This window comes from Pyrus communis, chromosome 8, assembly GCF_963583255.1.
Source record: "Pyrus communis chromosome 8, drPyrComm1.1, whole genome shotgun sequence".
Lineage (NCBI taxonomy): Eukaryota > Viridiplantae > Streptophyta > Magnoliopsida > Rosales > Rosaceae > Pyrus > Pyrus communis.
In genome coordinates this window covers 24102185-24129542 of record NC_084810.1, presented here as the reverse complement: position 1 = coordinate 24129542, position 27358 = coordinate 24102185, and the positions used below count along the sequence as shown (strand labels likewise).

Genomic DNA, 27358 nt, shown 5'->3' with positions numbered 1-27358 from the left:
TCCCTTTTTAGCGTATAAACCTTGTAATCTCAAAGAAAAGTAACTACAAGAAGTTCAACCTTGCCAAACAAGGTGAAATCTTGCCCGAGGCTCTTTGTTTGTTCTCTGAATTAATAGATCTATTGCTTAATGTATTCTCCATCATGTATTCAATTCATTTCCATTAGTTTTCCTATTATAAAAGTCTCATTTGTATTCAACTCATTTCCATCAGTTTTCCTATTATAAGAGTAGCTTCGAGCAGTCGTGCTTAGGGGAACAGAGCGGGCCGTAACAACCAGGGTCCTATGACTCGTGACGGCCGTAACAATGGATCGGGACGTCAGGCTCATGGGTGTATCAACGCCATGACTCAGCAGGAGGCGTAGTAGGATCCCAGAGTCATTACTAGTATGTTACTCATTTTTGGTAATTAGTCTCGTGTTCTAATTGATCCAGGTGCTACTTACTCTTTCATATCTTGACAATTTGCACGGGTGGTTAACCAGCAACCTACCTCACTTGGATATGATATGTTTATACAAGTGCCATATGGAGACCTATTCTATGCAGAATGTGAGTATAGAGATTGCCCAGTAATTGTTGAAAGGGAACTTATGGAAGCCAATTTGATTCCCTTCAAACTTGTGGAGTTCAATGTCATTCTTGGAATGGATTGGTTATTTAGGAACAATGTCTATGTCGGATGTAGGGAGAAATTTGTGACCTTTGATCGACTTGGATGACCATTGATCACGTTTCAGTGTGAGCGACGAATCCTTCAGAATAATATCATTTCTGCCATCCAGACGACAAAGTTACTGCAGAAGGGTTGTGAGGAATTCTTAGCTCACGTTGTCACACAAGATTAACCCTCTCTGTGTGCAGAAGATATGCCAGTGGTGAATGAATTTACCGATGTTTTTCTGAGGGCTTGCCAGGGTTACCACCTATGAGGGAAATTGAATTTACTATTGATTTACTTCCAAGTACCAACCCTATCTCCTTGGTACCTTACCAAATGACACCGGCAAAGTTAAGGGACTTGAAGATTCAACTTCAGGAGCTTGTGGATAAATGTTACATCTAGCATAGCATGTCACCCCGGGACACTCTTGTACTCTTTGTCAGAAAAAATGATGGGTTGACGAGACTTTGCATCAACTACATGCAACTTAACCGGGTGATAGTGAAGAACCGTTATCCCCTACCCAGGATTGATGATCTGTTTGACCAACTAAGGGGTGCTCAGGTGTTCTCTAAGATTGATCTTCGTTCGGGTTATCACCAGCTACTGATCCGAAACAAAGAGGTGTCGAATACTACTTTCCGCACTTGGTATAGGCACTATGAGTTCTGTGTCATGCCTTTTGGATTATCCAACGCACCTGCAACATTCATGGATTTGATGTATAGAGTTTTCAGACGGTATCTTGACCGGTTTGTAATTGTATTCATTGATTACATCTTGATATACTCCAAGAGTAATGTTGAGCACATGAAACATTTGAAGTTGGTGTTGGAAAGGTTGAGGAAGAACCATCTGTATGCAAAGTTCAATAAGTGTTAGTTTTGGCTAGACCAGATCAGCTTCCTCAAACATGTGGTTTCTGCTAAAGGAATTAGTGTGGATCTTCAGAAGATTTCGGCAGTGTCTACATGGGAGTAACTGAGGAATGTTACGGAAGTGAGGAGCTTTCTGGGACTAGCTGTATATTACAGATGTTTTGTGCAGGACTTCTCAGCTATCGCTCTGCCTCTTACTAAGTTGACCCAGAAGGGGGTCAAATTTGAATAGGATGAGAATTGTGAATGGAGTTTTCAGGAGCTCAACACAATGTCTTACTCACGCCCCCGTCCTTGCTCTTCCAGACGATGGCGGTGAGTTTGAAATCTACAGTGATAGATCCTTATCAGGATTGGGTTATGTTTTAATGCAAATAGGAAAGTCATCACCTATGCTTCCAGGCAGCTTAAGAATCACGAGAGAAACTACCCCACTCATGATCTGGAACTCGGAGCAGTGGTCATTGCTCTAAAAATCTGGCGACATTACTTGTGTCGCATCATAAGAGTTTAAAGTATGTTTTCATCTAGCATGAGGTGAATTTGAGGCAGAGGAGGTGGTTTTCCGTTGACACAATCGAGGTTTTATGGCATTTGGGTGATTGTGGATTGACTTACCAAGACTGCTCACTTCTTACCTGTTCGACAAACCTACACACTTGAGAAGTTGGCAAAGTTGTTCATCGATAATATTGTTAAACTCCACAATGTACCTATCACCATTGTCTTGGACAGAGATCCAAGATTCACTTTCAGTTTTGGAGAGTGTTCCATAATGCCATTAATACTCAGTTGTTGTATAACACTGTTTATCATCCATAAACCGATGGTCAATCTGAAAAGATGATTTAAACTTTGGAGGACATGTTGAGAGTGTCTATTCTTCAATGGAAGGGTAGTTGGGATATCAACTTACCATTGATCGATTTGCCTACAACAACAACTATTATTCCAGTATCGACTTGACACCTTTTGAGGCACTGTACAGGAAAGCGTGCTAGACACCGTTATGTTGGACAGAGGTTGATGAATAAGTGTTAGTGGGACCAAAAATTGTTGACACCACTAACACTAACATCCAGTTGATTAAGAGGAATCTGAAAACGGCACAAGATCGGCAAAAGAACATCATTGATCGACATTCCAGGGATCGTGAGTATGAGATTGGAGACTTTGTCTTTCTGAAGTTGTCACCTAGGAAGGGTGTGGTTCATTTTGGTAAGCAAGGCAAGCTAAGTCCTCGATATGTTGGCCCCTACCAGGTCACATAGAGGATTGGTGCAGTTGCTTGCAAATTAAAGCTACCACCAGAATTGTCGTAGATTCACGATGTTTTCCATGTCTCCATGCTTCGAAAGTATGTACTGAATCCCTCCCATGTCATTCAGCCAGAACCATTAGAGCTCAGTCAGGATGCGAGCTATGTTGAGGAATTCGTGGCGATCATCGATCGACATGATGAAACACTGAGGAACAAAGTCATCCCATTAGTGAAAGTGTTGTGGGGGAATCATGCAGTCGAGGAAGCGACACGGGAATTAGAAGAACATATGAGGATTCAGTATCCGTATTTGTTTATTTGAGATTAGAATTTCGGGGATGAAATTTTTTTAAAGGGGGTAGATTGTGAAACCCTACCCCCAAAAGAATTGTAATTTTCATTTTTTTACAAGAAATATGAAATTACATTTATGCCCTTATTCCTTACCCAATCCGGATCTCCTGTTTTGGATTCCTTTTAACTCTTATCCTTTCTCTGGCTGCCACGTGGCAACTCCCCTAACCCCCATCTCTTTCCTCTATTCTCCCCGCATTACTCTCTCTTAGCTCACAATCACTTTTATCTCCCTCTCACATATATTTCTCCCTCTCCCTGAACTACTAACACCCACACACACACCCTTTTAGAGTTAAATGACGATGGAGACAACACCGTGCACCACCACCCTCTACCACCTCATCAACCCCCCGACGAGGAAAAATAAGAAAACCCAACTCCGGCAAACCCTAGGGCTTTTGAGTCAAAACCCGGCCGACTCCAGCCACTTCACGGTGAGTTTCAGGTATGGAACTTTTCCCCTCGTCTCACTCTTCATTTTGATACTTAGATCGTGCCCTAGGGAGTTGGTTTGTTGTCAACCGTAGCTATAAAGGCTCTGGTCTTAATCCCCAGCGAGAAACGGGCCAAGCCTAAAAACACAACCCCAACCCGGCCTTTGGGACTCGACGTTGGCCCAATTGACTGACCCAAAACCCTTTAATGTTTTGTTTTGTGCCCCCTCAGGACTTATAATCGAGACGTACAATCCCAACGTCAAGACACTCCCGCATCGACATCTTCAAATCCTCTTGGTGCGAACCCATCCCTTGTTCATGCAATTTTATTATTTCTTGTAGTGTCCTAGATTAGTTGTCTGCTCTGAACATGTTCCTCAATTGCATATTCTTTATATTTAAATTTATATATTTTATTTATATTCTTTGTTCTCATGCATGTTAGTATAGCTTCGTCACCTTCGGGTGTCTGCTAGCACGTGCCTACCTTAGTATATGAAGGATATCAGGGTTGCGCGTGTCATTACTGCCCTCCAGAGCAGTGACAACTAAAGGTGGGTTCGATTTCAATTGGTTAGGTTTTTTGCCAAAACCGAAACCAAACCGAAATTTCGGTTTGGTTTAATTTTTTTCTGGGTTTATTCGATTAGGTTTAATTTCGGTTTGGTTTTTTTCGGCTCGATTTCGTTTCGGTTCAGTTTGGTTTTTTTATAAAACCTTTTTTTTTTTTTTTAATTTGAAAATTGGTATATGCTCTACAATTTTGCTTACAGTTTTTTCCATTTTGAAGAAAGTAAAGGAAGAAAAAAAGACAAAGAGAAAGAAGATGCAAGAAGAAACAAAGAGAAAGAAGATACAGGGAGGGTCGGGTGGGGAGAAAAAAAAGGAAAGAAAGCAGAGGGTCGGATGGGGAGAAAAAAATGGAAGAAAGAAAAAGGTTGGGTGGGAACAAGAAATATGACTTGGATTATGGGTTGATGGTTGGTCTAAAACAAAATCTTAAAACTTGGGTGTAAACTTAAATTGGGTTTGGAATATAAACACTCAAATATTAAAAAAAATAAATAAACTTAATTATATTTAATTCGGTGGTTTGGTTTTTGAATCACCTAAACTGAAACCAAAACAATAACTTTCGGTTCGGTTCTGTTTTTTTACTTCGGTTCGATTATTTTTTTCAGTTCGGATTTTTTCGGTTTCGATTCGGTATTTGGTTTTTCCAAACTCACCCCTAGTGACAACCGCATGCAAGTATATGCAAACACATTATACATGTAATAACTTGTCCCTAATTTTATGGCTTTTATAATTTTGAATGTGTGAATTTACGAAAATACCATCAAAGGTGAAAAATGTTGACTTTTGTTGACCGCCTTGTTGTGTCATATGAGATTCGTTTCCTTGGTGTATCCTTGTAGTACTCGTCATTAGGAATGTGTGGGTATATGGGGAGTTGAATTTGGGGCTAAAACGTGAATTTTATGGAATTCGATGCATTAAGGGTATTTTGGTAATTTTATGTTTACGAGATAGTTTTGCTTTTCGTCCTTTCTTCCCTTGGTTGGTGAGCATGTGGGGCCCATCCCTACTTTTTGGTTCCCCGATTCTCTCTCTCTTTTCTCTTATTTCTTTCCCGATGAACTCTCTTGAACCATCTCCCTCATCACTCTCTTCCTTTCTCATCTCTTTGTCACTCTCTCTCCCCGATCCCTCAACCACCCAACAACCATAAGAGCACCCCGTTATCCCCCATGACCTTTGTGAGACCCATGATTGAAAAAGAAATACCTCCCCTAAGCTGATTTCTTGCTCTGCACTATGCAACCCTTCTCTGGTGAGTTTCCACCATCTTTGGCCAAGGTAAGCCCTCATAGAACCCCTAGATAGTGTGTTAGTGTTTGATTAGGGTAGCGTTAGGTGTTAATCACTTGAGAACGTAGGGAAACCCTCGGGATGGAGCACTGTGCGTTTTGGATTTCGAAATCGTGGCTATTTGGCCATTTTCAGACACCTTTTTCAGCCAACTCCGGCTATGTCATGACCTCCAATGGTTCCCCGTGATTCGCCGGAGAAACGCCGGAAATGGCGTAAAAAATCGCTGCAGGAATCGGGTCGAGTCGCAGGTCGAAACAGGTCAAGGGGATCCGGTGCATGTTTTTTCTCTTCCTTCCCTCCTTTCTTTCTTTTCTCATTGGTTCACTATTTTTCCCTTCTCTCCCTGATTGGGCAGTCCCTCTTCCTTTCTCTCATTTCCTCTTTCTCTCCTCCGTCCATCACTCTCATTCCCTCATTTCTTGTCTCATCCTTCTATCTTGGCCACACACGTGGCACTAGATTGATGCTCCAACAAAATCTGGAGCCTTCCAAATTTATGGTCAAATGACCATTTTGTCCTCGACTTCGTTCGTTAATAACTCATTCGTTATAATTCTAAATTATGTTCCGTTTAAGCCCATATGTTTGTAGTGACGAGAACTATGAGGATATGCCAAGGAAAAGAGTCTTACATGACACGATAAGGCGGTCAACAAAAGTCAACGTATTTGCCTCCAAGGGTATTTTCGTAATTTTACATTTTAAAATTATAAAAAAATTGTAATTTTTGGGGACGGATCCTTATATGGAGTGCACGTTACTCCGCCGTCCACGGCAGCGCCTGCAAATTTTTCGATGACCCATCTTGGCGCGTGAAGTGGCGTGTGATAACCCAGGCAGCCACCCCATAGCGGCGTGTGGGGGAACCCAAGGTCCCTCCTTAGGTTTTTCGACGTGCTGAATCCGAATTCACTATCTTTTTTTTCCAAATTCGATCATTTTAGTAGAGTTTTATTAATTGGTCTCTATTGATGGTTACGTGCGTCGGTTGAAAGTGACCCCATGCTCCCTAGTTCAAGCGGCTCCCCTGTAGCACCATCTCACCACATATAAGCTAGGTTTATCTCATGTTGTGTTTCCTTCATATCTGAAAGCCGGAATGAATAAGATATGCAATCTGAACTGTTTCAAATATTTTATTCCTTTCCTTGAATTCGGAAACAAATCATAACATGACAACTGAACTGCTTTGTTGGAGCATTGTCCAACCCTTGACTCGTTACGGGAAAAAAAATCACAATGGGAACTCACTGACAAATTCAACCTAACCAATACATAATAATTAAGAATGCAAGATAACAGCAAGTCTTGCAATTTCAATAGTGAAATCCAACTACTGGTGTGGTCTTCTCCTGGTAATTTAGCATCGGGGTAGATCTGGTGGAGGAGGAATTACAGACTGTAATGGTCCGTTTCCGTTCTCTACTAGAAAAGCCATAGCCAAACCCAAGGAGAGATGTGAATCTAAGTGACAGTGCATCAGCCAGACACCTAATTGGATCAAGAAGTAGAAAGATATCAAAATAGTGAACAAATATAGGTTAGAAGAAAGCTTAGTATAAGAGATTAACATGTTACCTGGATTATCAGCCTTAAATCGTATAGCTACCCATCCTCCTGGACCTGTTCCGATGGTATTCCTCTGTGGCGGGTCAATGAGGTTGAATCTCGCTGGATCTGTGCTGGGGTTGTAGTTTCCAAATCCTGATCCAATCACGTAGAAATGGTACCCGTGAAGATGCATAGGATGGTCGTCAGTAGTCACAATATTTGTGTCCTGAAACACTATTTGTACATTAGCACCATACTTCAACTTGTAGAGCTTAGTTCCACGACGAGGTGACCATAGCCCCCGGGGTACATTTCCGGTATAATTGAATTGCACAAGAGGAACAGGTGGAAAGTCTGTGGTGAAGACACCGGGGACACCATAGTAGGCAGCTTGCATTAAGGAGTTGGTTCTTGGTAATACAAAGGAAACATTGTTCATGCTAGCTGCAAAGCGGGTGTTGTTTGGTCCTTGACACCGGGGGCTGTTGGGAACTGTGCAGTTATAAAGTCCTAAACCCACAGTGAAAAACAGGTTCTCGTCAATCTGTGTGGGGACTTTGACCTGGGATGGGCTCTTTATCTGAGCAGTGTATGCAGTAGCAGTTGCTGTGTCGTTGTAAGCTGGCAATGTAGGAAATACTGGTGCTAAACCTTGATTTGAAGAAGCAGCATTCTTGTAATCAAGGATAGCAGTGGTGGTGGTATTGTCGAAGGGTACATTCAGGTCAGTCTGATAGGCACGAGCAGCCATGTAGTACCGAGCAGGGCCCTGATCAGCAGTAAGCAGAACATCGGTTGTTTGGCCAGGGCCTATCATGATAACTCTGGTTGTGAGAGGTTTTGTGTAAGATGCGTCAGCACCCACAACAGTCAGTTGGTGATTGGCAACGGTAAAGAAGAGTTCTTGATTGAGTGCGGAGTTGATGACTCTCAGGAGAAGTGACTCGCCCGATACGACTGGAATTCGAATGGTTTCTGCATCGCCATTTTTTTATGTCAGCACATTATACATCGTTTTATTTTTGCATATTTAAGCAAGTGGAATTTAGCAAACCTTTTTTGGAACATCCGTAAAGATCACCAGGCTGGCCGTTAATGGTGTATGCATTAGAGACATTGGGTGCTCCTCCTGTGAAAGCTGCAAGCCTCATGACATCTTGGGGGTTTCGATCAAACCATTCCCCAAGAAGAAGGGGAACTTCACGTTTTGGCATCGGGAAGGGGTAGGGAGAACCCAATCTAGGGTAGATTATGAGGGCTCCGTAGACAGTGGCTCTGAGCCATCTGCTATGAGCATGCCACCACAAAGTGCCCTCTTGGTCTGTGATTGTGAACCTGTATGTGTAGGTAGCTCCTGGTTGGATAGGGCACTGTGTGACGTATTCCGGACCATCAGCCCATGGATTGTTCTGCTGCTTCAGTCCATGCCTGAAAGATACATAACAGTAAGCATTACATAAACTTGGCACGGACACTAGACAAACATTAAACCGTATATAAACCACGATTTAGTTTATTAGCAGCGGAAAATTCAGACGCATTGTAAATTATGATGAATGTATACCAGTGGATGGTGATGTTGTATTTTGCTATGTTGGTAACTTTGACGGCAACGGAATCTCCATTTCTGACTTCCAAAGTTGGTCCTGGGAACTGGCCATTGACTGTGATTCTGCTGTGGGTTCTGCACAGCCTCCTCACCGGCCTCGCTTCAACCTATTTCGAAATTTCCACGCGCAAAACAAAGGCGTTACGAATACGAGTACACAAATATGAACATGGACGCGAATACAAAGACGACTATATTTATACGAAATGAATGAATACGTACAACGAATTCATGGAAGTGATCTTCTGCAGCAGAGAAGGAAGCTAAGAAAGTGAGGAAGGCAAGAAGGCCAAGCAGAAGGGTAAGTTTGGAGGCCTCCATTGCTTTGTTGTTGGTAGTGTGAGCTTAGACTTGTAAGGGAAGACCTATTTATATATTTCTGGATTAAGCGGGAAAGGGAAGACCAAAAATTAATTTTCCCCAGAGCAACTGCCCCCGGATAAGCCCTAAAAAAACACACACACAACGGACCGGACACAAACAAAAGAAACAACTAATCCCTCCTCAGTCAACTGTTAAAAAAATGCTAAGCATCTCAAAGGTTTGGTGACTCTTATTAGTGCCTTATTTTATTAGGGATTGAGCTAAGGTCATAAGCCTTCACTAAATCTATGAAGGGATTGAGAGTGATGCTTTACTTGATGCGAGCAATTGAAAAGCTTCGTGGTCAGAAAATGTTAACTATTAACGGTCGAGTGTACTATTTTGTTGTTGGTAGCGGATCTGTGGTACGATTTTTTTACACAATTTTTGACACGTTTTTCTGAGGTTCACTTCATAATGTATTTTAACAATCTGAACCATCTATCTTTTAAAAAAAATCATTCATAGATCATACTTGTAAAAATTAGACAAGTTCAAACCCATTAAGACATTCATTTGTAGTGAAGGAAACTGACAAATATTGTTCTACAAAAAAAACACTAAGCGCTTAAACCAACAGTTATATGGTTTCAGATGTGGGTGATTTTTAGTATACGCTATATTTGAGGGATGACCTAAAAGATAGACAGTTCGAATCGTCAAGTACATTACAGGGTACGCCCCATAAAAATGTGTGTCAAAATTTATGTTAAAAATGCGGTGCCACATGTCCACCCCCTTCGTTATATCCTTAATTTAGACTGAAGCTAATAACGTAATATATTAAACTGTCTAACAAGACAAGAAATTTTTATTGTCGTTCTTATTTTGTACTTCATCATCTCGATCCTTGGCAAGCGAATCACACCACCACTTGTCCATCATCTATCATGCCTTGTCAGCCAAGGCATTTTGAAGCATTCTAAATTGACTCGTTCACCCAATTATTTTTGCTATTTCACTTGTGCTTTTCAAAACCTATAAATTATCTAGGGACTGTTAAATGGGGGCTGAATTTTGGTTTGATACGGTAGGGAGGAAGAAGAAGAAGAAAAGAATCATTTTTGTTGCATTACGTATAATTTATGATCGAGTACCCAACGAAATATATATACTTTAACGGGTAAATTTACTAAGAAATGTATTTACGGGCAAAAATGATAGTTTTACTATATTTTTCATACAATATTTGTACCGCTTTTCTAATGGAGATTGAACTAGACCTGGCAAATGGTTAGTGCTTGTTGTTTTTGTGTCAAACTTGTTATTTTAACATATCGTGTCGTGTGAAACCTGTTATTTTAACGGATTCTAAACAAGTTACCCGATCCGTCAACGAATTGTGTAAGAAATTATCACATCGAATATCTGATCCAGCAAACGATATCGGGTTTAACTACTAACCCGATAACAATCCGAATTGTTAACAGGTTGACCCGAAATTTGTTACTTTTGTGTCGTCTCGTGTTAGGTTAACATGTCGTGTAATAAATTATCAGCCATCATAGAACTCCAAGTGAGCCTTACTTATATTAGAGAGGTAGTACAAATGTGATATAAAAAAATATAGTAAGTATAAAATTACTCTTCTACGGGTGATTAGTCTACAAAACAAACAATTGAAAAGTAAGATTTGTTAGAAAACCAAAAGGATTAAAAATAATATGTTCGAAAGCGAAGATAGCGGACTATACCCCTTAAAAAAAAAATTAAAAAAAATAATAATAATAAAAATAATAAAAAAGCGAAGTCAGCTGACACTTTCAAAGTGTATGTACAATTTTTATGGAAAATGATCCTTGCTGGATCCTTTTCTTAAGTATCCTAGAGATCTAGCAATCGTGTCCATTTATCATATATTATGCGGTCAGTTTTCGTTAAGTATTATTATATTTGAATTTTAAATTTTAAATTTTAAATGATTTCTGACAACACGATGTACAATTAATGAACACAATTACAAGATCCCAGATCCTTAGGAAAAGGATCCGGCATATTTGTTTATTTTAAGTGTTTTGAATATTTCTTTGATGGTTTTTTTAGTGTATAGTATTTGTTTAAAGCATCAATCAAGGCACTAATTCGCATGAAGAGTAGTTAATCTTGTGTTAATTAATTCTTATTGATTTGAGATGAAGCAGGCACCGTCCAGATATTCAATGTACCAAGAAGACCTGTCTTGGAGGCTCCCAGCCAATTAGAAATGTTCTTATGAGATGTAACTAGGAGCCATGTTTGACCAAAAAAGTTAAACGTTCTTTTGAATTAAAAAAATATATACTTAGACATTTTCTTTTCTAGAAAGCACTTTTTTATTTATTAAAAGTTTCCATATATTCCTAATAGAAGCGTTTTTACAACTGCTTCTGAGTTCTGAGCATAAGTGCTTTTAGAAGAAAAAAAACAACTCGAGCCTTAAATTTTCATCGGCAATACATTTTGTCACTTTTATCATCAATCCGCTTCATTAATCTAACTTGCAGAAAAGAAGAAGAAAAAACAAAAAACTTCCGAATCACATGAAGCGACATGAACCAAAGAACCAATACTTTGATCAACTACACCTCACAAAATGCTCGACAAATTATGAGATGAAATACCAGAAAACAAAAATTGGAGGATACATTGTCCAAAATATTGTGCCTAAAAAAATTACTAAAGTTACAAGCCTGTGTACACTGCCCAACAAGAAAATTACAGCACAACTGCTAACAGAACCACCGCCGGCACAAAACCGCGAAAAAACGTAGGAAAGTTTTACTGACAAGAGAAACGTCCATCTCCTTCAATCTCTTCCCTCGCTGGATAACGAAAAATTGAACAGCGCATGAAACATCACATTAACTTTGACAATCATTCTTCAGACTTGAGCTATCTGCTGTTTCAATGTCTGCAACAACTTTAGCTTGGATTCACAGATCCGTAGAAACTCAGACAGCACCGTACATTTCCCAGTTATCAGGTTTCGTGCGACATCAGGAGGACTCCAAGACTTCAATGCTCGGGAGATTCTATCACCAATCTCTGTGTCATTTACGGATGAGATATAAGTTTCTAAAATATGGAAAACTTGCCCAGGGCCTTCGTTCTGTCCTTTATTCTGCAAACAGGAGAGTAATGTCTCCAAACTTTCATCCTCTGGCCTGTTTATCTGTTCTCTTAACCATTTCATAACTTTTTCCAGAGTATTACGCAGAGACTGGACTGAATCCCGCATATGGGACAGAAAAGAATGATCTGGAACTCCAGTTTTCTTCTTCTTTTTTCCAGACGGAAGAGAGGACCGAGTGCAAGATTGAATTACAAGAGCATGCCAGGCCAAGGGTTCTGTAACCAACTGCACCAGAACTGGGACATCAACCCAAGGACAGCTAATTAGAGTCTCCATCAAGTTAACTTTCTCCGAAACATACTTCTCCAACAGCGAACCCACACAGTGCCATGCTCGAGACAGACCCGCATCACCATTTGCTTGACCAATTTCATGGGAACTCAAGTTCCATGCATTCAGAAACACAGAAAAATTTATCCAGTCAATCAAGTCCGCACCAAAGACCTGCAACAAAAGTTACTTGATCAAATCAATGTCGTTGGATACACCGTCAACGTATGGGTGCAAATCTTCGCAGGAATTAAGCAAATCTTTTGATTAATAAAACTTTCCTGGCTTTACTTCCTTCAAATTTCAAAATAAATAAGGAGATTCACAAAACTATGCTGAAGTTTTTCATCTTTTTTAACATCACAAATATATGAAGGAGAGAAAAATGCCAAAATGAGTATAGTACTACCTCAAACGACTTTAGGCCACTAGAGACTCCCAAAACCACTTCTATAGCATCATTAAGTGTGAACCCCAACATTTTTGCATAGCGCTCAAGCAAACTCTTAAGTTCTGAGGGGCCTTTAGGGTCAGATGTGTATCCATTGGCCTCGAGATTTTCTTTGAGTGAAGTCGAAGCATTCTGTATGGATAAATAAATCATCCGAGGAAGAAGAGACTTCCTCTCAATAACTCGCCTTACATTTGCTTCCCTTTCTTTCACCTAAATTCGGTACAAGCAGAAGAAAAATTTATATTACAGAAGGCAATGAGAAAATTCAATAGATAAGTAGGGTGTTATTGACACAGGGTAACTTCATGGAATCAACTTCTCCAAATCACCATCAATAAAATACATATTAGTTGTACAACAGTACAAGACAGTTTTATACCGAGTGCTCTTTCAGACAATAGGATACTCCTTCAAAAGGACCTGACACCATTTATAAATCTCAAGTCAGTTCTCAAAACTATTATCAGAAGCGAAAACAAGACCTTAGTATCGAGTGCAGAACATATATAAAACATAGAAACGAATGCTCTACCCTTCAAAAATTGAACAAGAATCAGACGCTAGAATTAAGATTGGAGAAATATTAATTGCCCTTAGTCACGTAAATCCAATACTTAAACATTCCAGGTATGCAATATATCAACATGGCAACAACTGTTGCTCATATTTTTTGTAGCAAAGTTGTAATGCCTATTAATTAAAGTAGGAGATATGGTCATGTGATACGGACCTAAGAGATAGTTTCTTTCTGAAGTTGGTGCCCACCATGGACGAGACTGCAAATCTTCATTGAAGGTCAAAGATTTGGATCCAACCTCATTAGAGAGTTCGGCAAAGTGAACCCCACATTTCAAGCTTTCAAGAACAGTCTAAAAGAAATAAACATAAACATGTTAGCTATCATATGAAAGAACGTGCATTCAACGAAAAATTGCAAAGAAAAGTTACCTCTTCATCATCAATGTTATCTGCATTCTGCTTTAACTGTAGAATGGGTCCTTCAACCTTTGCCACTAGATACTGATTAGAGTGTTGCAGTCTTTCTTTAAACTGGACAAATTCAATTACCTGGAATGAAAAATAGTTCAATATAATAAAAAGTCTTGGTTTTCACAATATAACATTTATTTAAGTATCGAGAGAGAGAGAGAGAGAGAGAGAGAGAGAGAGAGAGAGAGAGAGAGATCAGGTAGTTAAATAATATGCATAATGAAAAATACATTACGTACTTTTGAGTAATTTCTATGACGATAGGCAAGAAATGTAAGGTCTGCTGATTCTCTTAAGTGGTCATCCATAAACCTGAGATAATCATTGAGCAGATCGTTTAAATCTGCCCATAGGGGAGACACCAACATCTGGGGTAAAATATGGTGTGAAACAGTTTCCATCAAGATATTTTTCACATCCAACGACTTGAACCTAAACAAGAATAAAAGAAGTAAGGCACTGACAAAAATTTAGTAAATGTAACACAAACAATAAAGCCCAGTAATAGCCACTAATCAGCAAATGATTGGCATGGTATAACTGGACCAACAATGACAGTATTCTTTTAGCATAACAAGTTCCAAGGTTAGATTAATTGTTATTTACCACTCATACGCCAACGAAAGGGCACCTAAGTGAGAGTACAAGTGCAGCAACAATATCTTGTACTGCCATACATATCTGCAAAACAAACCAAAGCAGATAGAAGAATGATTCCTACGGAAACAATAAAGCAAAATTTTCTCTATGGATACAAAACCATGCACAATTCAATTAACAAGGAAATAAGTCCTAAAGCAAAGTTTCGTGTTGATCAAGCACCTTAAGCCATAAAGCTAAGAAAATGCATTCAGGCTCCAATTGTTCAACTGGAAATTGAATACACACAAGGCTTTAAAGACATACATATGTATTCAGGCTCCAATTGTTCAACTGGAAATTGAATATACACAAGGCTTTAAGACATACATATGTATTCAGGCTCCAATTGTTCAACTGGAAATTGAATATACACAAGGTTTTAAAGACATACATGTTGGAACCATAGTGATTAGGATGCTATATGTGACAGAAGATCAAGAAAAGAAGACAATATATTTAGTAGACTTGATGCCATGGTGCCCAACATCAAGTTTAAAACAATAATACCCATAATAATTATACTAAAACTAATGGGATCCTCACTTTCGAATTGTCAAGCCGAACTCCAATACCATAATTGCTTCAAAATAGTAGCCGAAATTCCTTGTACGCCAGAATAACTATACCGAAACCAGTATGTGTATGAGACCAGCCTCAATAAGAGTATATTAAGAATTAAATACTTAACAAACTGAAAATTGGTTTTAGTAAAACAAGCCAAGAAATTTGTCAAGTCACTTCAGGAGAGTACGTTTGTAGATGTATGAAATACCTGAATCAACGCATTGCATGCCATTGAGAGCAGCTCCTCCCCATGCATACTCTCTTGTGAATCCAAATCCTTTGAAAGTGGAAGGTTTTGACAATACATCTCGACCATCTGCACAGCAGATCCCTCAAGTTCTGAAGAAGAATGGCTAAAATTAATATTGTATGACTCAAAGGACAGCTTAATAACATGTTTTTATTGTCACACTCATGGTAGATGCAACAAGTATACAAAAACTATAGAGAAAAAAGGACACCAAGCCAACTTTCAAGAAGAACTACATTTGACTTGGGCATCACCAACCAACTGAAAAATAAATATGTGCATACAGCCTGTAAAGATTAACACTACTGAAATCCTCCTACAAACTGCATCCCACCAAGGAAAAAAAAAACCAATACTGAAGGGCTTAAGAATACCCCGTGGAAAGCCAACACCCTACCCTCCTCTAAACTAACATCAAACATACAACTGCAACTCATCACCCCTCCTCTCCTATCTACTGCTTTTCATCTGTTAAAGCACTGTTCACACAAAAATAAGACCACTGTATGTGACAAACGGCCTAGGTCAAATAATATGCATACCCTAGATCCACGTTATTTGCAATCTGGAAAAAGTTTGGGAAAAGAACCCACAACAGAGACAGCCCACATCATAAATCATCCCAAAACCTGGTCTAAGGCCCATAACCAATCTCAAAGAACATCAAACTAAAGAAATAATACCACCATTGCCGATATGACTTGTGAAAGGTATTCTCTAGGCATGTCATATAATGAAGTTGAAGAAATTCAACAGATACAAGATTAAGAGTCGCACCACCCACAGGAAGCTTGAACGTGTTTCCGATCAATTCTTGAATTTTAAAGAATGTTATTGACTGCCCAAGAATTTTTGTTGGAACAGCTGAAATGGAGTCAGAGCTTTCCTTTAACTTCCCCAGCAGTTCTGCCTTCTTATCAGGGGTTAAAACTTCAAGAAACATCTCGACATCAGAAGTGAAGCAGGCCAAGTGACCAAACCTGTGGTTGAAAGTAAATCAAATGACCAATTTGAAACTGTAGTTATATAAATTTGGTTACAATAGGCAAAGGTACATATCATTATCAGCAAGCCTACATTTGAAAACAAAATGACTCTAGCTTTATAATTCTGCTAGGTCACCGAAGTTAATAATTTTTCCAAAGTTAATAAACCCCATCCTTCTAACCACCACGATGAACAACATAAGGAATATATAAATAACCAACTCAAGAGTGAAAACCGTAGAGAAGATGGGATATTCGTAATATACCTAATAAAGTATTGGATTAGAGACTCCATTAACTTGTCATCATCCCCTTTGCCATGTAAGTGCCTCCTCCTTTCAATTTCAATATTTGCCAAGTATGGAGACCTTAAAAAATTATCACCGATATTTTCTAGTAACTTCTTTACAAAATCTGATGCACTTGACATGCGAGAATCAAACTGCAATCCAATAAGTAAAAATCAAATTTTGAACAAAAGATTGGCTCTGTTAGAAATACACATAACAGAAAAAATATACCACAGAAATAGAAGGTCAACTTAACTAAGGACAAACATGAACCACTCAACTCTCTAATAGCAAGAAAAGAAAAAAAACATAAGTTTGTACCACTTCATCTCCCAAGGTTGAAATCTTGCACTCAATGAATTTTGGAGGATGAATTGGATCTGTGATGGCCATATTGCACCAATTGCTGTCATCCTCCAGCAAACAACCGAGGTAATGTAGGAAACAATCCCAATCATCAGGACTGCCAGATGAAAGAAACAACACTAAGAGTCAAAATCTCTGTAATGAAAATATAGCGATCCGAATGACAGAAAGGCACATCAAGGCCCTGAAAAAAAAAGGCAATAAATACTAAAATAACTTATTACAAAAAGTTAACTATGCTGATATTGTGCCAAATACCAGCAATACTACTGTGAAATATATATGGAAAAGGTTTTCTTAAAAGAATATATATGGACAAGGTACTGATCCAGAAGGCATAGAAATCTGAAGAACGAATAAAAGGGAAGGGTACTGCCCAGCATGTCTTGTATGCTGCTAAGAGTAATTTAGCATCACTAACTTGAAAGGAGGGCATCAAAACCCCCTCAATTACTTTAAATAAAGACAACATCAATATGAACCATATAGACCATATGATTAAGGCAGTCAAGAACAAACTAGTATTGTTCATATTTCTCACAGTTCTGCCTTGCATACTAATACTGGAAGACTATTTTTATAACGACAAAAAGATTTCACAAGCATACCATAATTCTAGGATTCTTTGAAATATGCCGGCAGCAGCAGTGTAGTCACCTGCCCGAGCATGAAGCCTCCCCTGTCAACTTAAAGTCAAAGTGGACAAGTTGATAAGGAAAGCAAACAAGTGGCAAAGAACCATTCAAGCTATTAACTACAAGATTTAAAAGTTTTGACCCAAAAAAAGAGACTCAAACAAAGTAAAATAGTTATATGCAGTCGTATATCCTATATCAAGGCTTTCATTTGTATGCAAATGAGTTATTTCTTTAGAAAAAAACTAATTTATTCATCTATTCATAAGTCACCTTATTAAACTAATTCTTATGGAAAGCAAAACTTGTTTAGCAGTCCAATTTTCACAAGCATTATATATTATTTCACAGCAATGGTATCCGTCTGTCTTCCTTGAAAAGAAACAAAGAACAAAGGGAAACAAAATGTGTTTTCCATAGAAGCTTCAACATTAACGAACAATAAGCTGATGAATTGTGAATCTCAGTACTGAAAAATAGCAAAAAAACTCTAAAACAGAATAAGATGCTTGATACCATTGCAACAAACCACTAGCATGCTTGTGGACGACTTCCAGAATAAATTCATATTCAAATTGAGTTTGATATATTTTTGTGTTTGCACAGAACATGTTTTGTGTCAAGATTCATCCACTATAAGTCTATTTAACTGACAAGGGCATGTGGAAACATCTGAGTGTACATAACACAGGCATTTAGATTCAAATCCGAGCAGTAGATTATTAATGGCAGGCCTCAAGAAACGAAAGCTTTAGAAAGTACCTGTATGCGTAGTTTGTCAACTTCAACCATCAAAAGTGATCCTAATTTTCCAGAGAGAATTTCCAAAGCATCCCCATATTTGGCTTGTTGTTCCAATATGGAAACATAGACCATAAGAGCTGAAGCCAAGTACAAGATTTTAGTGCAGGAATTAGAAGTGTCCACCAATACAAAATAACGATTCGAGATAGACCTGGACCACCATAAATAGTGAATAAAACAATGCACACCTTCAGGTTCATGCAAGCTGTGGGAGGCAACATGCTTCTTAACCAAACCTTCAGCTACTGTTAAAAGCTTCTCGCTCCCATTGCCGCAAAAAACCTAACAGAGGTTCAAAACCCATAATATAAGCAAGTGTACATATTTCCCATTGTTTCATGTTTTTCCATTCGGTCAACAAGAATCGACCTTGTAAACATAAAATGACAATTCCAGTAGAAAGTGAGTGTCTTTTGACCGATACAAAAGAAGGGCACAAGAAAGCCGGTGTTACCTGTAACTGGATGCTACACACTGCCCATAACAAAAACCTCTCCTCCCCAACAAGCTTGTACATTTTTATAGCTGTCTGATAAAAACATACATAACAATAAATTACACGAAAACAAAAGATACAACGACGAAGATAACATACGAAAGAAGAGAAAAAGACACCTGTTGCTGCTTTACGAATGAGTACTCGCGAACATAGCAGTTGAAGAGGCCCATCATGAGCTCCAAATTGTTGGAAAACTTCCCGCAAGCATATTCGTAACAGCTGGTTGCCATTTCCACTGGTTGTACAAACAAAAAGACAAGAAATTCGGCAATGTGTGCATTCTGGGTTTGCTACAAGACTGTTAAGAAACGGAAAATATATATACTGACAGTGATCGAGCCGTTGGAAGACGATTTGCAAGGTGCTGAGAGTGAGATCGTCCATCAAAACGGAGTCGTTTAAGTGCAGAAGCTCCTTGGCGCTCAGGCAAACCGACACTGCCTCGTCGGATTTCCCCATCCTCTCCAGGACGAGAGCTTTAAGCGCCTGTGAAGTGAAAACGCCGCCAAGAAAGCGGATTTACGAAAATGTAAAGAGCAAAACGACGTCAGATAAGAAGGGCGAGCGAGAAATTACCAGGCAGTAGGGCGAATTGGGGTACTTGGAGAGGAGGGCGGTGACGAGCTTGAGAGCGTTCTTGAATTGGCGAGAATCGATTGCGTCCCAAATGGGTCGGACCCGGCGCTCCGGTATGCCTCCGGCCAACCCGAACTTGGACGCCATTGGAGGTCTGGATTTTTAGGGTCAGTGAGTGAGGTTGTAGGTTGGAAGAGAGAGAGAGAGTTTGGATACTCTGCGCGCTACTCTGAAGCTTTGGAAACGCACAACGAAAACCTAATCAGAATGTTTGGATGCGGAGTTAGTGGAGTCACCTAATCCGAGTACCGGGAGTACCGGTTCTCCGACACTCCGTTTGGATGTTTGGATTTTAAAAAATGAATTTTAACAAAAAGCTCACATGACAATTTATTTTAATGAAAAATCATATTTTTATATTAAAAAATTAATTTTGATACTATTTATTTTGTTCTTATCGTTAAAACTCAAAATTTTCAAACTTTTTTCATTAGTTTTCTTTTTTAGAAAAGACAAATTATTATTATTTGTCAATGATTTGTTCAACACATTGAAGTTTTATTAAAACGATAATATAAACATAGTATGAAAAATATAATAAGCGTAGCAGTTTTGTTATTATATTGTTATGCACGGTGGATCAAATGGGAACCCGTGGTCGTCATTTTGGTGGGCTACCATGTGCGTATGTCGATGAATTCTATTAAACGATACGACTGTAATATATCTTAAAGTGATTATAAAAGGATAAGACCATCTAATAAAATTCATTTATCCAAGTAAACCATCTAACATGAAACAAATTATCTTCTTTCATTCGGTATGCTATTTTTCTTTTGCACTATCACATACTAATTAACAATTTAATAGTTATGAAACACACATGTGACTCGATGATTGAAGATGAATTTCAGGCATGTATTTCATAAAGCACGTTTTGAGCTCAATTCCTAACACTACTGAATCATACAATTGTAGTAAAAAAAAAATTGAAATATCTAAGTTTTCCCGACTCCAGAAGATTTAAAAAAAACTAATATAACAATACCAGAAAAACTCAAATGTCTTTGTGAACCCGAAAAAAGAAGAAAAACCAATATAGCAATACCACTAAATCTAACCATTCAAAGCAAGTCGTCATTCGACATTCCAGTTCAAGTAAAAACAAGTACTCCGCAACCCTTCAAACCCAAAAACATAATCCCATTCAAAAGGTCCCGAATCCAACGAACTAAACCCGTCGTCCTTTTGGCTCACGGATTTATCGTTCTTTCTCAGCGGTAAGCACACCCTTCATGCCCACGTGTCTCTCCCTCGCCCTCATCCTCCCCATTCGATCGTCTTCCCCACGCTGCCACCTCTGCCAAATTCCAGTCAAGTCTTCCAACTTCTGCAACTCCCCAAAAACCCCTAAATGCCCCTCAATTCTTAGACTAATTACTTCCTCCTCCAACTCTTTTCTTCTTCTCCTATCGGTTTTGTTCCGGTGAGGGAACGAGATGATGGGCTCTGAGAACCGGGGCTCCGACGAAGCCCACCTCCACGCGCCCAAAGAAGAAATGGAGGATCTCGTCCTCTACGGTCAATTGAATGGCAATACATCGTACTCGAATTATCGCAGCGCCATGTCGTCGCTCTCCGATACGACACACCCCCTCTCGTCGTCGCCGTCCTCCTCCCAGATCGTCTCCTCCGCCGCCTCCGCCACCACCACCGCAACAACGCCAGCCGACGCCGATCCCCTTTTCGCGCCCTCACCGTATCTCGATCTACGAAACCCTAGCTCGGCCCCTGATAACTCCACGTACCTCGATACGCCTCCGTACACCGACGTGGCCTTCAGCCCCTTCGATGCCGCAACCGCCGCCGAAATCAACGGCATCGAGAGCCCCGGCAAGAGCTCCGACAACACGAGCTCGTACTCTCTCTCGCGATCTCCCTCTTCCTCTTCCGAGTACCTCAAAATCACGGTATCGAATCCGCAGAAGGAGCAGGAAGGCGCGAATTCGATCGTTCCGGGAGCTAACACATACGTTACGTACCTGATCAAGACTCGGACGAACATTCCGGATTTCGGCGGATCGGAATTCGGTGTCCGGCGGCGGTTTCGGGACGTGGTGACGTTATCGGACCGGTTGGCGGAGTCGTACAGAGGGTTCTTTATACCGCCAAGGCCGGATAAGAGCGTGGTGGAGAGTCAGGTGATGCAGAAACAGGAGTTCGTGGAGCAGAGAAGAGTGGCATTGGAGAAGTACTTGAGGCGATTGGCTTCGCACCCGGTGCTCAAGAGAAGCGATGAATTGAAGGTGTTTTTGCAGGTGCAGGGGAAACTTCCCCTGGCATTAACCACTGATATGGCGTCTAGGATGCTTGATGGGGCGGTGAAGCTTCCTAAGCAGTTGTTTGGGGAGAGTGGGGCGGTACTGGCGCCTCACGAGGTGGTTCAGCCTGCGAAAGGCGGCAGGGATTTGTTGAGGTTGTTCAAGGAGTTGAAGCAGTCTGTAGCTAATGATTGGGGAGCTTCGAGGCCGCTGGTGGGGGAGGAGGATAAGGAGTTTTTAGAAAAGAAAGTGAAGATGAACGAGCTGGAGCAACAGCTCAGCAATGCATCTCAGCAGGTAATGTGTACTGAAGTGAACATATCTGTGTTGTCTGTGTGTGTATGTTTCAGTTTAAAGTGATTAATTGCTTTGATTTATAGGCCGAATCACTTGTTAAAGCTCAACAAGACATGGGAGAGACGTTGGGAGAGTTAGGACTAGCGTTTATTAAGCTGACCAAATTTGAGAACGAGGAGGCCTTGTTCAGCTCTCAGAGAGTGCGGGCTGCCGACATGAAGAGTGTGGCAACTGCTGCAGTCAAAGCCAGCAGATTCTATCGGGAGTTAAATGCTCAAACCGTCAAGCATTTGGTAATTTTGTAACCTTTTTGTTTTTCATTGCATTTGGAACTATGAAATTGGTTTGGTTAGTAATGTTTATGTGTGTAGTACATTTTCTTCAGCTGTTTTTCATTGTTTCTTTAGAAAGAAACCCATCAATTGTAATAATGACTGTTCATACTATGTGTGTTGCAGGATACATTTCATGAATATCTCGGGCTAATGTTAGCTGTCAACGGTGCATTCTCAGATAGGTCAAGTGCTCTGTTGACAGTGCAGACTCTTCTATCAGAATTGGGTTCGCTGCAATCACGAGCTGAAAAACTTGAAGTTCAATCCAATAAAATATTTGGCGGTGACAAATCAAGGATTCGCAAGCTAGAGGAATTAAATGAAACCATAAGAGTCACCCAGGATGCTAAAAATGTAGCAATCAGAGAATATGAGCGGATCAAGGTGCCATTATACTCCTCAAATTATTTTCAATGTACTACTGCCAAGGATAATCTTTCCCATATGTGCTAGTTAAATATGTCAGTAAGTACCTTGTGAAGGCTTTTGCAGCCCAAAGGCTCTAGTGTTTGCCCCTGTTTTAGCTTTATGCAGAGTTATTTCTTTTGTTAAATCGTAGGTCCTCATGTTTGTTTCCAGTGCTTCTCCCACATTATGTGTAGCTGTCCCTTTCGTGTGCTTTGCATTATTGACCCTAAACTGTGTCTAATCTCACTCCTTTCAAGGAATTTACTCACTCTGGTTTGTAATCTGATAAGTGATAACCTTATAGCATTCGCATAACCATATAGCATTCAAGCTCACAACATTTTGAAGTACATGACACTTGGTGTTTGATGATGATGTCATATGGCTATTTTGATCACTAATACTTGGTTGTTTACATGGCCATATGTCATATGTCATATGGCCATTGCTTTTGGCTTATGACTCTGGTCTGGTGATGTGATGTGATGTATGTGAGGTCTAGCCAGACCCTTGCACCTGTATGAGGGTACTAGTTAATCTTGTAAGCCACCACCACCGAGCCTGTTCTTCACAATGAGGAATGACTTTAAGTAGTGTAGGTCTTGGATGCTGTTGTTGTTGCATGTGTAGGATGAAGTATATGCTTCTGGAAACTGAGTTTCTTTTTCTTTGCAAACTTTGTGTTATTCGGTACCTGAAATGATCTTGTACTGTTACAGACTACCATTGCATGTTTTGTTGCTAAGAAATTTGAATATGCATAAATTACATTTGGTTTTGATGTGTCTGTTTCAGTGTTTCAGTTTTATATGACGAACTAGTGCATCCATTTGATCTCTTAAACCTGTTGTTTTTGTCCCTTTGTGATAAAGGCTATCCAATTTTTTTTAATCCCGGTGAAATTTTGAATGTCCTTTCAGCAGATTCAAATGGATCTATTTGTATATTTGACATTTACATAATAGTGGAAATATTCTAAAGGCATACTGTTTTTCCCTGTATAGTTGAAATATCTCTATTTAATTGTCAGTACCCTCACCAGAACTTAGAATGATTTGATTTTGTTGAAATGCAGGAAAATAACAGGAGTGAACTTGAAAGACTTGACAACGAGAGGCACGCTGACTTCTTGAACATGTTGAAGGGATTTGTGCATAATCAGGTACTTACTGCTTGCATTGTTGTTCACCTAGGATAGTTATAGCTCTCTATAAGAGTATGCATGTAAACTACTTTCGTCTTTCGTTGATGTCATTCCGGTGTTATGAGATGGATAATCTGAAAGGCCCCGCTAGATAGAAATGTTAAACAGAATTTGGAAATTGTTCCTTGTGAATGTGCTCGTGCAAGCTTTTCACCATTTCGTTTACCACTTGTTATGAGTAATGAGAATTAGTGGATGGTTTCGTTTGTAAAGGCCTAAAGGGATGCTTTGGGTAAATGACCGAATGCATCTGTGAGAGAGAGGCTTAGTATATCTAGTAGGTGGCTTAGCCAAGAGTGGATTTGCTGTTGGGACAGACTCTTAAATGTCAATTCTTTTGGCATCATTGTTCTTGTGTCGTATGCAAGTCCGTCCTTGAATGCTTTCTCTTTTGTTGCACATTCTTTATTTCCGCTTTCGCTTCCATGTAACAAATAGTTGTGTTGTACAATTAACAGGTGGGATATGCCGAAAAGATAGCAAATGTGTGGTCAAATGTTGCAGAGGAGACCAGTCCGTATGCGAAAGAGAGCCCTTGAACCTTGTGTCTGTAAATGAAATTTTCACTTCTTTTTTTCTTCATATTTATATTGATACCCACTTCATAGTAAATTGCATTACATTCATTAGAATAAAACGATAAAAATGGAGCTCCGGTTAGTTTATAAACTTAAACCTTCCCAAAGTTGTATCTGTTAGATAGATAATCACGCGATTTTAGAGTTGATGCTGTAAATTGCTTGCTACTTGTTTGATATGTGGAGCTTTTTAATCCATGAGTTTCTGAATGCGAGCCGGTACTCGGCCCTCGACTGTTGGCTTCAATTGTTTGCTGATTCCTTGTTGCTCGTTTGCTAATTTGTTCGACATGACGTTGTAAGATAGTTTTGTGATATGAAACCTAACAAAATTCCTGCTCTTCAAGGCGAGGATGTTTATATGTTGTTTTTTAAGTTTTGAATATGATGTTTGAGCCTGTGATTAGGGATGGGTAATGGTTATGGCGGACGGGTAACAGGGGTTATTTATCCATAACCGTTTAAGCTTTTACCCACATAACCGTTTACCCATTGGGTATTTACATAAACGGGTATACCCATACTCATAACCGTTTATAAACGGTTAACCATACCCATTTACCCATAACCGTGTACCCGTTTACTTTTTTTTTATTTTTACCCATATACCTATTTTTTGAACAACTTGAAAATTAAAAAGAAATTTGTCATAATTTTCTTTTTTCTAACTATTAAATACCTTTATAAATACATTTAACATGTATTTTTATATTAACGGCAATATTATTTATGAATATATGTGATGTCTCCCAATTATTTGACGGTCAATCTATTACAAGAATCATGTATATGTTCATCGATCCAAGCCTTTTAATCGATTTCTAATTTTGAGGTCAAATATTTATTGAAAACTCAAAGCCAATTATATATATATGTGTGTGTGTGTGTGTGTGTAGAGAGGTACGCATCATCTGATAATAACATATTTCTAAATGCTCAAGGTAATCATTATTTTGAATTGCTCAAAACTCCAAAAGACTCCAAAACAAAACTGTTAAACACTTTAATGTTTTAGCACATTCAATCACATATATTAAACATTAGCCCGTTCGATCAACTATATTTTTCTCTCAAGTGAGGCATAAATATATATATATATATATGGCCTTTTATAACCAAATATATCTCGGGATACTAAACCTAGCTAGAAACTAAATTTTTCTTTTTTTCAGTTTTGCATATATTAAAATAAACGGTTAAATGAGTACCCGTTTATAACCGCGGGTAATACCCATAACCGCCCATTTAAATTTCACGGGAAATGGTTATACCCATAACCGTTTATTTATCTAAATGATTACCCATAACCGTAACAGTCAAATTTAAATGGGCGGATAACCGCGGTTACCCATAACCAATGGGTATTTGTCCATCCTTAGTGAGGATCCTCCTGACCAAGCCTATCAGGCCGTTGAAATTTATCTAAAGGCTATAATATTATAACTTTTAAAGGGACCCCCTGTTTGTAACTGTTGGATAAAATTTCAACGCCCCAATGGGCTTGGTCAGGAGAATCCTCACCCTTTGCTCAGGAAAGGATCATGATCCGCATGTTTTGATATGGGTCTAATGTATTGCACAGTCATAGGTAAGGTCTAATAAGTAGAGCAATTAAAGTGTCCATAATTTGAAAACAAAATTGCACCGACTGCGTTGAATGTTTTATCATGACTCTTCCAAAATTAACATGGAACTTTAAGTTACACATCAAATCTCATCATTTCATAAAAAAAACTCTCATCTTTTTTAGTGTAAAATATATCGTTGTATTAAAATAAAAAATAAAAAGTTACTCATCAAATCTCATCGTTTCATCAAAAACTCTATCCGACTTCTGTTTTGAATTTTCCTCGTGATTTCTGCAAATTAGTATCCAAATTTGAATTTGAATTCGCATGAAGCTATGAGAACTACAAGTAATTTTGCATGTTTTCGTTGAGTCATTTACAACAGTAAGCTTCATTTTTGCTGGTATTTGTTACATGATTCGCGAGCATTATACATTGATTGTCTTATGTAAGTAATTGCTCAAGAGGTTTTTGACATTGATTGTGTTAGCTTTGGGGGATTTTAACATTACCAAGATGGAGGACTACATCTTACTATTAGAATCATGTAAAATTACTTATTCCACCATGATAGGTAGTTACAATACGATAGGTAGTTTAGCTTGTACAAGTACTTATATGACATACAGTTTAGACTGTAAAAGTACTTCTACGATAGATAGTTTAGATTGTAAAATATCAGCTGAAATCTGGGTTTATGCCGACTAATAGGGTACCTGAGTTGAAAAAAAAAGAAGAAAAATAATATAAATAATAGCGAGGCCCCCAAAAGATTTATAGGTGTCCAAAATTTTGGAAATGCCCTAAATTAATTTTAGGAAATATGTGGTACGAATAGAATGACTCTAACTTTGACTCATAGCACACAATTTTTTGTGAAAAAAAAAAATTGAAATTTTTAGCTTTAAGAAATATTTTGCGCTGGAGTTAAGGAAAATATTGCAAAACCTTTGGACGTGATCCTACCGATTATTAGGTTCTGAAACTATTTTTTATTGATTCTTAAAGTGAAAAAATAGAAAAATATCTTTAAATTTAGGTTTTAAATCATTGATTACAAGTGTTTAAAAATGAATTATAATATATTTTGCACGGAAAAAATATATTTTGAAAAACATAAATATGATAGTTTGTTATTATGGTAAGAGAAATAAAAGAAACATTAACAAAATAAAAAATAAAAAAACTGAAAAAAAAAATTGAAGAGAGAG

General features: G+C 38.8%; 3 protein-coding genes across 3 annotated transcripts; 1 reads left to right on the top strand and 2 right to left on the bottom strand.

Annotated features, from left to right (window-relative positions):
* Positions 1–6835: 6835 nt before the first annotated feature.
* Positions 6836–8956, bottom strand: LOC137742262 (laccase-3-like). Its single transcript, XM_068482081.1, has 5 exons — positions 8858–8956; positions 8591–8742; positions 8081–8454; positions 7054–8001; positions 6836–6966 (listed from the first exon to the last, which is right to left on the bottom strand). Exons 1-5 carry the CDS (start codon positions 8954–8956, stop codon positions 6836–6838), a joined length of 1704 nt encoding a protein of 567 aa, XP_068338182.1.
* A 2572-nt stretch (positions 8957–11528) lies between these two features.
* Positions 11529–19734, bottom strand: LOC137742108 (N-terminal acetyltransferase B complex auxiliary subunit NAA25-like). Its single transcript, XM_068481859.1, has 19 exons — positions 19437–19734; positions 19190–19346; positions 18977–19095; positions 18816–18890; positions 18550–18643; positions 18320–18438; positions 17531–17601; positions 16878–17019; positions 16533–16708; positions 16058–16260; positions 15239–15369; positions 15010–15086; positions 14431–14505; positions 14064–14256; positions 13783–13902; positions 13565–13703; positions 13214–13254; positions 12790–13044; positions 11529–12554 (listed from the first exon to the last, which is right to left on the bottom strand). Exons 1-19 carry the CDS (start codon positions 19581–19583, stop codon positions 11859–11861), a joined length of 3030 nt encoding a protein of 1009 aa, XP_068337960.1. The 5' UTR covers positions 19584–19734; the 3' UTR covers positions 11529–11858.
* An 847-nt stretch (positions 19735–20581) lies between these two features.
* LOC137742210 (sorting nexin 2B-like) lies at positions 20582–24925 on the top strand. The gene is made up of 5 exons (XM_068482006.1): positions 20582–22054; positions 22138–22347; positions 22513–22773; positions 23873–23959; positions 24460–24925. The coding sequence occupies exons 1-5, from the start codon at positions 20936–20938 to the stop codon at positions 24538–24540; spliced, it is 1758 nt and encodes a 585-aa protein (XP_068338107.1). The 5' UTR covers positions 20582–20935; the 3' UTR covers positions 24541–24925.
* Positions 24926–27358: the final 2433 nt, after the last annotated feature.

Coding starts and splice junctions, on each gene's coding strand:
- LOC137742262 (XM_068482081.1), bottom strand. CDS start 8,956: ATGGAGGCCTCCAAACTTACCCTTCTGCTTGGCCTTCTTGCCTTCCTC. Junction 8,743..8,857: donor ATCACTTCCATGAATTCGTT/GTACGTATTCAT, acceptor ATTTCGAAATAG/GTTGAAGCGAGGCCGGTGAG. Junction 6,967..7,053: donor ATTTAAGGCTGATAATCCAG/GTAACATGTTAA, acceptor TGATCCAATTAG/GTGTCTGGCTGATGCACTGT.
- LOC137742108 (XM_068481859.1), bottom strand. CDS start 19,583: ATGGCGTCCAAGTTCGGGTTGGCCGGAGGCATACCGGAGCGCCGGGTC. Junction 15,370..16,057: donor GTTCAAGCTTCCTGTGGGTG/GTGCGACTCTTA, acceptor ATTCTTCTTCAG/AACTTGAGGGATCTGCTGTG. Junction 12,555..12,789: donor GTGGCCTAAAGTCGTTTGAG/GTAGTACTATAC, acceptor CTTTTGTTGCAG/GTCTTTGGTGCGGACTTGAT.
- LOC137742210 (XM_068482006.1), top strand. CDS start 20,936: ATGATGGGCTCTGAGAACCGGGGCTCCGACGAAGCCCACCTCCACGCG. Junction 22,055..22,137: donor TCAGCAATGCATCTCAGCAG/GTAATGTGTACT, acceptor TTTGATTTATAG/GCCGAATCACTTGTTAAAGC. Junction 22,774..23,872: donor GAGAATATGAGCGGATCAAG/GTGCCATTATAC, acceptor GTTGAAATGCAG/GAAAATAACAGGAGTGAACT.